Source organism: Silurus aristotelis, assembly GCF_946808225.1.
Source record: "Silurus aristotelis genome assembly, chromosome: 23".
Taxonomy (NCBI): domain Eukaryota; kingdom Metazoa; phylum Chordata; class Actinopteri; order Siluriformes; family Siluridae; genus Silurus; species Silurus aristotelis.
In genome coordinates this window covers 355,203-367,702 of record NC_139596.1, presented here as the reverse complement: position 1 = coordinate 367,702, position 12,500 = coordinate 355,203, and the positions used below count along the sequence as shown (strand labels likewise).

General features: G+C 42.0%; 2 protein-coding genes and 1 long non-coding RNA gene across 3 annotated transcripts in view; all 3 read left to right on the top strand.

Annotated features, from left to right (window-relative positions):
* mybbp1a (MYB binding protein (P160) 1a) overlaps nucleotides 1-249 on the top strand; it is a 20,981-nt gene extending 20,732 nt beyond the window's left edge. The window contains exon 27 of the mRNA XM_083527126.1: nucleotides 1-249. This exon is cut by the window's left edge and continues 259 nt beyond it. Within this exon, the coding sequence (XP_083383252.1) occupies nucleotides 1-87 (87 nt within the window). The 3' untranslated portion in view covers nucleotides 88-249.
* A 1,344-nt stretch (nucleotides 250-1,593) lies between these two features.
* LOC310718625 (uncharacterized protein) lies at nucleotides 1,594-8,728 on the top strand (the record flags this gene model as incomplete). Its single annotated transcript, XM_083527537.1, has 7 exons — nucleotides 1,594-1,744; nucleotides 1,826-1,867; nucleotides 2,458-2,511; nucleotides 3,147-3,458; nucleotides 3,568-3,879; nucleotides 3,975-4,013; nucleotides 8,000-8,728. 7 exons carry the CDS (start codon nucleotides 1,594-1,596, stop codon nucleotides 8,242-8,244), a joined length of 1,155 nt encoding a protein of 384 aa, XP_083383663.1. The 3' UTR covers nucleotides 8,245-8,728.
* A 2,701-nt stretch (nucleotides 8,729-11,429) lies between these two features.
* On the top strand, nucleotides 11,430-12,280 carry LOC310718735. Its single transcript, XR_014531255.1, has 3 exons — nucleotides 11,430-11,463; nucleotides 11,605-11,646; nucleotides 11,820-12,280. It is a non-coding gene; the product is annotated as an uncharacterized lncRNA (long non-coding RNA).
* Nucleotides 12,281-12,500: the final 220 nt, after the last annotated feature.

Here is a 12,500-nt window from a genome sequence, read left to right as displayed (position 1 = left end):
GCGAAAAAATCCAAAGCTCAGCAGCCCCCCAGTACGGAGGAGAAGAAGAAGAAGAAGAAGAGTGGAGCGCAGAACAACGCTGAGTGAACTGATAGAACAGGAGGATTAAAGGTGTAACTCTGGACTCACTTCCTCTCTGTGATGATGATGATGATGATGATGATGAAGAGCTCCTGAGGGACAATATTCACATGTTCATGCTTATTTTTGTAAAAGTAACAATAATGTCATTAAAGACTTTTTAATGTGGAGTGAGATAAGCAAACTTTTTATTGTACAGGTGTGTGTGTGTGTGTGTGTGTGTGTGTGTGTCAGAATAATGTTGGTCTCACAGCAAAAATAAAAATACATGAACCTACAACTAAACAATGTACACACACACACACACACACACACACACACGTGATAGATCTGCTGGTTTTTTCCATTAAGATGTGCCTATGTTAAACGTATAGTATGGCAAGCCAAAAGGGTCGGGATTACGCCTTAGTTTAAACGCGTTAACATTCAAAACTCTGTTAAACTCGGTGTTTTAAACAGTATTAGTGCCGTAAATACAGAAGAAACTTAATTTTACACTGCAAGCGAACATTAAATTGGGTAAAAGTAAGGAACAAGATTTTTGTTGTAAATCAAAGTGTTGTAAATACTATATATAGTACACTACAATTTACAGAGTATGCCAGGCAGATGGGCCCAGGAGAACGCTAGGGGGCCCCACAATCATCAATTAACATTTTACAAATTAGTTTTTTTTATCGTACATACACACATATATTTTAAATAATAACACTGTGGTGAAATAAAATAAATTCCCTGTAAATAAAATTAAACTATATTAACTTTATTATTAACAATATAACTATATATATATATATATATATAGGGGCCCATAATTCTGTCTTGCATACCCCCCCTTAAAACTGTTAATTGCGCCCCTGAATCACGTGACAATATGAACTGCGTAAAAAGCGGCGCTTTTCTTCTATACTAAATACGTCATTTCTTATATACGTCATTTACGTATTTTCGCGCGCTTTTTACGGCGCCAATGCTGTTTAAATGTCTAAGGCGTAATTCTGACCCTTTTGGCTTGCCGTGTAAAACACAACACACCCACAACACACCCACGCGCTCTATATAAACACACCCCCACTCTCTCACACACGCCGCTGTCACGTGCTGAGGTGCAGATCAGCGCTGAGTTTAACTGTTAGTCGGTAAGTACATTAGTAAACACTGTGTGTGTGTGTGTGTGTGTGTGTGTGTGTGTGTGTGTGTGTGTGTGCGCGCGCGCGATTAAACAGCGCGCTCTTTCATCATCTCGTGTTTGAGATCCACCTGCTGTGGGATCCAGCTGAAGGTCTGGTGTGATAATCAGGAGCGCGTGCAGGAGAAGCACAGCTCTCTGGTTTTGGACTGGAGCGCACTGTTGTCTTCAGGAGGACAGATGTTCGGATCAGCCTACGCCAGATGTGCTCCTCCTTAGTCAGGTTAGCTTTTCACCTATTTCATAATTCTCCTCATGGCGCGCGCGCTAATCGGCTCGGATGGGATGATCGTGTCTCGTGAATGCTTCGGATCAGGAGAGGGATGTGTATGAAACTTCACAGCAGACCCCTGAAGATCTTCTGTGTCCCTTCATCAGGGTTATTAAAAAGTCTCGGCTTTCTCAGTAAAAGCTCTCACCGTCTCCTCGCTCTGATCCGCACACCAGGACAAACTCCTGATCGATTTGGGACAAGTAGAGAGAGGGTCACCTCCCCTGATCTCTGGAAGGAGATCATTAATGATCTTGTCTCCACCTTCTGTCGGTGAGTTCCAGAGCTCCAGATCACATGTGTCACTGTTCTCCGTGTCGTGCAGGGTGAGGAGCGCGCGCACACACACACACACACACACACACACACACACAACCCCCTTCATACACTCCTTTTACAAATTTAACTACAGCTCCGGCCTCAGTGTGTCACCAAACACACAACCATTAAAAACAACAACAACAAAAACCCGAAACTTGGATGGCGCCGTTGTAGCAATAAGGAGAAGTGAGCATGCGCAGTGAGGAGAGGCAGAGCAGAGCAGCACTCGGGGAAGAGCAGTTCTGTTCCCTCAGGGCACGTGCACGCAGCTTCCGTCAGACACGTAACACATCAGCCAGATGTGTGTGTGTGTGTGTGTGTGTGTGTGTGTGTGTGCGCGTGTGTGTGCGTGTGCGTGCGTGTGTGTGTGTGTACTCTGTGTGTACACTCACTTTATATACACATTTTCCAGGAATTAAGCTGCTTCTTCTTAATTATTATTATTATTATTATTATTATTATTATTGTGAATAAGAGATGATACTGGGGGGGGGGGGGGTGTAGTGTAAGTGTGTGACTACAGCAGGATTAAACTGCAGCTTGATCTTCACCTCATCACCCATATCTTTGTGTTGTGTTGTGTTGTGTTGTGTAGATATGAGGAGCTACACAGGTCTCATGGTCATGTTGTATCTGATGACTTCCTGCAGTAAGTTTTATTTTCTCTAGAGGGTTTAATTCTTCTACAGGTCAGAGTTCAGATCCAGACTCCGCCTTCACCAGAACCTTTCCAGCAAAATCCATATAAAATATAATCTCATCGTTCTGAACAAGACATTGTGTTTAGTTGTGAAGACATGAGCATCAGGAATATAATGAATTTAATGTTGTATAATAAATGATATGCATAAATTAAATATACAGAACATTAAAACATGCATGTGAACGTAGTAAAGTCACAGTAAATCACGTGATCTTCTGCTTTTAGATTCTGTGTTTAATTGAATGATCACGTGACCTGATGATCACGAGTTCCTGAAGTTACAAACACACACTTTACACAAAATCACTTCAGTAAACTACACCATTTACACAGGATGGGGATTCGAAAGTTTTTACTCCCCGTGCTGATGTTCCACCTTCACCTGTGACTTGAGACTTTGTGCTGCTGCTGCTGGTACTTTCTGCATTGATGTTCTCTTACTGTCACACTAACACCTAGTCATACCATCTCTACCACCACACTTCATCACACACACACACACACACACACACACACTCTGAGAGGAAAGCCATCCACCCTGTCTGTGTGTGTGTGTGTGTGTGTGTGTGTGTGTGTTGCAGTCAGTGTCTCATCTGTACCAGGCTTCAGGTTCACAGTGAGGAAGCTCCATCAGGCTGCTCCTCTGGCCTGTGAAGGGAAATGTCCAGGTGTTCTGCTGTGGATTAGGATCCAGAAGCCGGGTGGAGATGTGGAGGTGGCTCGGTGTGATCAGACCTTCTGCAGCTCTGTGGAGGGGTTCATCATCTCTCATGAACAGTACCTGCAGGGGAACTTCTCCCTCACCATCACTGCAGCTGATTACAGGAGGCGTGGCTGGTACACGTGTTCCTGCGATGGCCAGGATTTGTGTGACGTGAGTCTTCGAATTGAGCGTGAGTGTCCTGATACCTGTACACTCCACCTTCCTCCCAGCATCTACAGCACCATTACATCTGGTGTGTGTGTGTGTGTGTGTGTGTGTGTGTGTGTGTGTGTCCACAGCTTTTAACTTTATGAAGCAGGTCAGTCTTGGAGGTTCCCTTGTGATGGATGTTCAGGTTCCTGAGCGTGTGAAGGTGATGTTCCACAGGGGCAGTGGTGGTGGTGATGATGATGAAGGTCTGAGCTCGGTCTCTGTTCCTCTGTGTGAAGTTGAAGGACGTAAAGCTCAGTGTGATGCTGAATATGAGAAGAGAGTGAAGTTTGAGTGCTCGCTGATTCTGCAGGGTGTGGAAGAGACGGACAGAGGAGTGTATACCGTACAGGACACTGACAACGATGAGACGTTATACACACTCACACTCACACTCACAGGTACAACTCAGCACTCACCTGGGCTTCACATCCTGCTGCAGCGCGTGTGTGTGTGTGTGTTTCACTAATACAGAAATCTCTCTCTGACATCACAGGAAATAAGACAGAAGCCAACAACACATTTCCTGAAAAAGGTACACAACTGTTACACACTACACTCACACACTGTACTAATACACACACTGTACTAATACACACAATGTACACTCACACACTGTACTAATACACACACTACTCACACACACTGTACTAATACACACAATGTACACTCACACACTGTACTAATACACACACTACTCACACACACTGTACTAATACACACACTGTACACTTACACACTACTCACACACACTGTACTAATACACACACTGTACTAATACACACAATGTACACTCACACACTGTACTAATACACACACTACTCACACACACTGTACCAATACACACACTGTGCACTCACACACTGTACACTCACACACTGTACTAATACACACACCGTACACTTACACACTACTCACACACACTGTACTAATACACACACTGTACTAATACACACAATGTACACTCACACACTGTACTAATACACACACTACTCACACACACTGTACCAATACACACACTGTGCACTCACACACTGTACACACACCGTACACTTACACACTACTCACACACACTGTACTAATACACACACTGTACACTTACACACTGTACTAATACACACACTACTCACACACACTGTACTAATACACACACTGTACTAATACACACACTGTACACTTACACACACTGTACACTTACACACACTGTACACTTACACACTGTACACTTACACACTGTACTAATACACACACTACTCACACACACTGTACTAATACACACACTGTACACTTACACACTACTCACACACACTGTACTAATACACACACTGTACTAATACACACACTACTCACACACACTGTACTAATACACACACTGTGCACTCACACACTGTACACTCACACACTGTACTAATACACACACCGTACACTTACACACTACTCACACACACTGTACTAATACACACACTGTACACTTACACACTGTACACTTACACACTGTACTAATACACACACTACTCACACACACTGTACTAATACACACACTGTACACTTACACACTGTACTAATACACACACTACTCACACACACTGTACTAATACACACACTGTACACTTACACACTACTCACACACACTGTACTAATACACACACTGTGCACTCACACACTGTACACTCACACACTGTACTAATACACACACCGTACACTTACACACTACTCACACACACTGTACTAATACACACACTGTACACTTACACACTGTACTAATACACACACTACTCACACACACTGTACTAATACACACACTGTACACTTACACACTGTACTAATACACACACTACACTCACACACTGTACTAATACACACACTGTACTAATACACACAATGTACACTCACACACTGTACTAATACACACACTACTTACACACACTGTACTAATACACACACTGTACACTTACACACTGTACTAATACACACACTACACACACACTGTACTAATACACACACTGTACACTTACACACTGTACTAATACACACACTGTACACTTACACACTGTACTAATACACACACTGTACACTTACACACTGTACTAATACACACACTACACTCACACACACTGTACTAATACACACACTACACTCACACACACTACACTCACACACACTGTACTAATACACACACTACACTCACACACACTGTACTAATACACACAATGTACACTCACACACTGTACTAATACACACACTACTCACACACACTGTACTAATACACACACTGTACACTTACACACTGTACTAATACACACACTGTACTAATACACACAATGTACACTCACACACTGTACTAATACACACACTACTCACACACACTGTACTAATACACACACTACTCACACACACTGTACTAATACACACACTGTACACTCACACACTGTACTAATACACACACTACTCACACACACTGTACTAATACACACAATGTACACTTACACACTGTACTAATACACACACTACTCACACACACTGTACTAATACACACAATGTACACTTACACACTGTACTAATACACACACTACTCACACACACTGTACTAATACACACACTACTCACACACACTGTACTAATACACACACTGTACACTTACACACTGTACTAATACACACACTACTCACACACACTGTACTAATACACACACTGTACTAATACACACACTACTCACACACTACTCACACACACTGTACTAATACACACACTGTGCACTTACACACTACTCACACACACTGTACTAATACACACACTACTCACACACACTGTACACTTACACACTACACTCACACACTACTAATACACACATTGTACACTCACACACTACTAATACACACATTGTACACTCACACACTGTACTAATACACACACTACCCATACACACTGTACTAATACACAAAATACTCACGCACACTGTACTAATACACACACTGTACTCACACAATGTACTAATACACACACTACTCATACACACTGTACTAATACACACACTGTACACTTGCACACTGTACTAATACACACACTACTCACACACACTGTACTAATACACACACTGTACTAATACACACACTGTACTAATACACACAATACTCATACACACTGTACAACCGCACACTGTACTAATACACACACTACTCATACACTCTGTACTAATACACACACTACTCACACACACTGTACACTCGCACACTGTACTAATACACACACTGTACACTCACACACTACTAATACACACTGTATACTTACACACTACACTCACACAATGTACTAATACACGCACTGTACACTCACACAATGTACTAATACACGCACTACTCACACACACTGTACTAATACACACAATGTACACTCACACACTGTACTAATACACACACCGTACACTCACACACTACTCACACACACTGTACACTCACACAATGTACTAATACACGCACTGTACACTCACACAATGTACTAATACACGCACTGTACACTCACACAATGTACTAATACACGCACTGTACACTCACACAATGTACTAATACACGCACTACTCGCACACACTGTACGAATACACACAATGTACCAATACACACACTACTCACACAATGTACGAATACACACTACTCACACACAATGTACGAATACACACACTGTACACTCACACAATGTACGAATACACGCACTACTCACACACACTGTACGAATACACACTACTCATACACACTGTACTAATACACACATACACACACTGTACACTCACACACTGCACGAATACAGACACTATTCATACACACTGTACTAATACACACATAAACACTACTAATACACACACTGTACACTCGCACACTGTACTAATACACACACTGTACACTCACACACTACTTATACACACTGTATACTTACACACTACACTCACACAATGTACTAATACACGCACTGTACACTCACACAATGTACTAATACACGCACTGTACACTCACACAATGTACTAATACACGCACTGTACACTCACACAATGTACTAATACACGCACTGTACACTCACACAATGTACTAATACACGCACTACTCGCACAATGTACTAATACACGCACTACTCGCACACACTGTACGAATACACACGATGTACCAATACACACACTACTCACACACTGTACTAATACACACTACTCACACACAATGTACTAATACACACACTGTACACTCACACACTGTACTAATACACACTACTCATACACACTGTACTAATACACACATACACACACTGTACACTCACACACTGCACGAATACAGACACTACTCATACACACTGTACACTCACACACTGTACTAATACACACACTTTTCTAATATACACACTTTACTCATACAGTTAAATACAAAGCTCTAAATGTACTCGTGTGTGTGTGTCAGGAAGTGTTGATCTTGTATTAAAAATCTGATGATGGTGTGTGTGTGTGTGTGTGTGTGTGTGTGTGGTGGTGGTGGTGGTCTGCAGGTAAACAGGACAGCTGGAACATAAAGCGTATATTTACAGAGGAGTACAGAGGGATCATCTTGGGTCTGGTGCTGGGTCTGGTGCTGGGTCTGAGTGTTGGCTGGATTGTGAAGTGGTGTGGGATGATCTGGGGGAAAGTGAGGAGGTGTTTGAGAGATGATGAAGATCTCAGACAGAATGATGTGAAGTGTGGTATTGTTCTGGCTGTGAAGCAGGATGATGATGGTGATGATGGTAATGATTAATGCTCTGTATAATGTGATGTTTATCCACTTTCATACAGTAATAATGGAAAGATCACTAGTGCACATGTCAGGATTCACTGCAGTGCAGCAGCTTGTGATAGAGTAAGTGATTGTCCTGGTTAGGAGACATGGGAGCTCAGTGCTGGACACACTGCACATGGTTGTTGGAATCCCAGCACCATGTCTGCTAACTGCTATAAATGTAGAACGGGAGTTTTGGGGCATCACAGAGTTGTGAAGTGAGTGTGTGACTGTTACTTGAGTGTTTTGGGCAGCAACATTTCAGCACTTGTAAATTACACCTGAGAGTAAACTGAAATCAGTGTGTGTGTGTGTGTGTGTGTGTGTGTTATATGGTGTATGAAGTGTAGATAAAGATTTCCTGTAGATTTCATTAAGACCATGTTCAGGTCAGGTTTATTTCTCCAGCTGATCTGCTCTTCTGTAAACTGATAATAAATGTCTCTTATTTAAACATATGAAATGTGTGAGCTTTATTTCTGCTCTCACTCTCCCACTGTTCAACACACTTACACCCTAAAGTGTTCACTACATGCTCCTCTGGAGAAGTTCTGCTTCATAGACAGTTCTCTCTTAACCAGGAACCTTTAGCTGCCTACAGAATCCTGTAGAAACAATAAAACCATACAACCCTCTCAGGAATTCCCTGGAAACATCCAATACAGCCTCTTCCAAAAGTATCAGAACAACAAGGTGTGATCTTGTGTTTCTGTTTCACACTGAAGATGTTTGAGATCACTTCTAATAAGGGGTTACAGTAACTGTGCTGAGTGAAGAGAACTGTGGTGTGGACCATAGACATATAACACACCTCCACACCTCCACACCTCATTGGCTGTTGGATCATACGCCAGTGTCACCACCAACTTGGTCCAAGCAACATTTCCATAATTCTCTGAACTCGAAAATATTTTGTCCAAAGGGTTTTTAAATCTTGCGCTCTGCAACCCTACAAAGGATTAGAGATTATAGATGATTGATAGATATTATATAACCTTTAAAGTTATTATTAGTATTAATACTGCTTCCACTGCGCTACACCTCAGAAGCCCCGCCCCTCCGGGGCTCCACACCTCAGAAGCCCCGCCCCTTAGCTGCTCCACCAGAATTTCCCAGTAACGTGTCAGAGCTCCTGGAGCTTTTCCTCCTTCCAGTCTTCCTGCGTGGAGGAAACTTCTGCTGCACCGTCAAATCAGAGATCACAGACTGGCTGAGATGACGTGTGACTTTTACCAATCAGTCATTGGCTCGTGTATTCAGGAGGCGGGATTTCTTCTATCTTCTTCACGCGCTGCACAGTGAGTGCACTTTCTCTCACACTTGCTTTAGGAGCGCGTGAAAGGAGTGAACATGTCGGTTTATTGTTCATCACTGTGGAGTTTCTTCACAGATAAACTCATTCAGAAAATAACTGGAGCTGGAATACAGATGAATGAAGAAGAGGAGATTCAGGGGTGAGGAACCGAGTCTTGATTTCTGGTGATAGCATGCTAGTGTTAGCGATCAAGAACATTTACAATCATAACTCAAACTATCGATAACTACACTAAGCATGGTATGGATTGTTGCTAGTTTGGTTACACAGTTAATTTGTTCATTTAGTGCAGTAATTAGTGTCAAATTCTTCCACTGAACATCACCATTTTCCCGCTTCACTTTCCGTCTGCTGAGGAAAATCTAAATCTGCTCCAATTAAACTTTTTATTCGATTTTACAACAAAAACATACATAACATATCCTATAAATGTTGTTTCTTATGCTCAAACAGCGTTTAGATTTAATTTCAGGATAAACTATCACGTGTTGCGTCTTTTGCAGCGTCTTGCACAAGAGTTCAGTGTTTGTATGCTGCCTTCACGTGCCACCGGAATTACAGTCAATATTAGTAACTACAGGTAGTGTCGACTTACGACCACACTTGGGCCGACAGACCGGTCGTAACACGTAAGTAGAGTCGGTTATCTGTACAGTAGTGTGAAATGATGTCGGACATCACGGAGCCACGGACATGACAAGTAGGCTAAAACCTGCACACGATTTACTATTTCATACTGTTTTGATATTTCATACTATTTACTATTTCAAAAAAAAAAAAAACTCGTGAATACGATTTATTAATTCGTTCCCTCGATTTATAAACGCGGACAGTACCGTCGTATTTCCTGTAGATGGCACTAAAAACACGGAAGGTTGTGTATCCAAATAACTAAAATTACTCTGATACACAAGTAAAAAAAAGAAAACATTTAAATAGTTAATTTCATTTTATTAACATGGACATAACCTGCCCCCCCCCACACAAGTAATACTGTATGTGTGAAATACTACATTTAATCTAATAGCATGGACAGCTGTAGTATTTAGGGGGAGTATTTAGGCACGCTGAATGATACAGGGATGCAATTAGGATTGTGAACTTGCAGACATGTTGATCGCTTTCAAGGAAAATGAACATTTAATTAAAATAAATGTGTTTTCAGTGACGCACTGGCTGTTAATCATGTCTTCACGTTCCACAGTTTTTTGATGAGATCAACTGAATCCATCCCTCACCAAGCAGCTTCAGAGAGGACTTCACTAGAGTTCTGCCAAATGTGCTGAAACTCATCACAGCAAAATCCCCCCAGCAGAACACTACACTGAAACGAGACAGGAAGCCCTGGCTGAAGATCTCACAGCTAGAGACCGTCACCTCGCTAGTGACACTCACTCACAATATAGATCATTTACTTTACCACATTGTAAAATAAGTAGGATCTTTTTCCACACTGCAGGAATTGATTAAAGGGCGGGGCTTATCTTCATCATCATCCATCTTCAGAGAACAGATCAAACACTGCATCACTATGAAAGAGGAAGACTTCTGAATTACGGTTATTACAGTTACACTGCCAGTCACTTCACTACAGATGATCAAGCTTTGATATGAAATCCTCTGATGCTCTGAAGGAGTTAAAACACATCGTACATGTTGTACAGGTTTTATACAGAACATCCAGTATATGAGTTACATTTCTAATGTTCTGTATTTTATTCAAGATTTATTAGATTTAGTTTAACCGCTTGTAAAACGTGCACTACGTATGTTTAGTACATAAAACACATGAATGAACTGTTCATGATGCTTCCGTTTCTGAAGGAATAGAAATTCGATGTTAATTGAATTTATTCTGCGTGACGTGAGGGTTCCTGATGGTGGTGTTTACACGGTGTGGAACGCTGACAATGACGAGATCACAGCTACACACACAAAATCACTGTTACAGGTAACGGCTCAATCCTGGACTTGGGGTTTTATTCCTCATCACCTCCTTCCATCACGTTCTATTATTAATGCAGGAAACACCACCAGGACCAACCAGACCTCACCTCCAGATGGAAGTAGGTATTTATTACAGGCTGGGTATTTAACCTGGCTTCAGGTCATGACCTTTAACCCCTCCGTGTAGACCCTTGGAGCTTTGTATTGTTAGTAATTTGGGGATGAGTGGAAAAAGGAGGCTGAGCTGTAGATCAGATGGATGTAGATGAAAGCTCAGTGTGTTTGTGTTCAGGTGAACCCTGGTGGAAGTGGATGCAGGATTATCAGATGATCGGGATTGTTCTGGGTGGTCTGCTTACTGCCGTCTTCATCCACATTGTCTTCTCTAGAGTCCTAAGAGGCCGGACGTGGCTCAGGGGCAGAACAACATGTTTAGGAGATGAAGAGAGAGCAGAGGAGAAGCAGGGAGATCCTCCTGAAAATCTTCACTCGGTTCACCAGTCCTGATATCAGATCCATGTCTTATTGATCACCATTACACTATTAACACTTTACACCACACTCCATACTGATCACTATTCATCTCCTCCTGGGGAGGACAGGCCATGCCTCCACGCAGAGCAGGCCACGCCTCCACATAAAACACATGGACGAGCTGTATTTACTCACATGTACCTGCTCTACAACTTCTGCACATTTCTCTACTGCCCAGAGTCAGGATATTTATCTTCCATTCACACACACACACACACACACACATAAATCTGCATTTGTTTATTAGCATATTTTCTGTAGATTCTAAACTGCATTTCACTGCTGTGTACCAGTAAAGTGTTTACGTTTCTCTTTTATATTCTGGTGTATATATGAACATGCGCAGATGATGGTGAAGGTGATGGTGCTGGTGAAGGTGATGGTAATGGTGATGGTAATGGTGCAGGTGATGGTGATGGTGCAGGTGATGGTGCTGGTG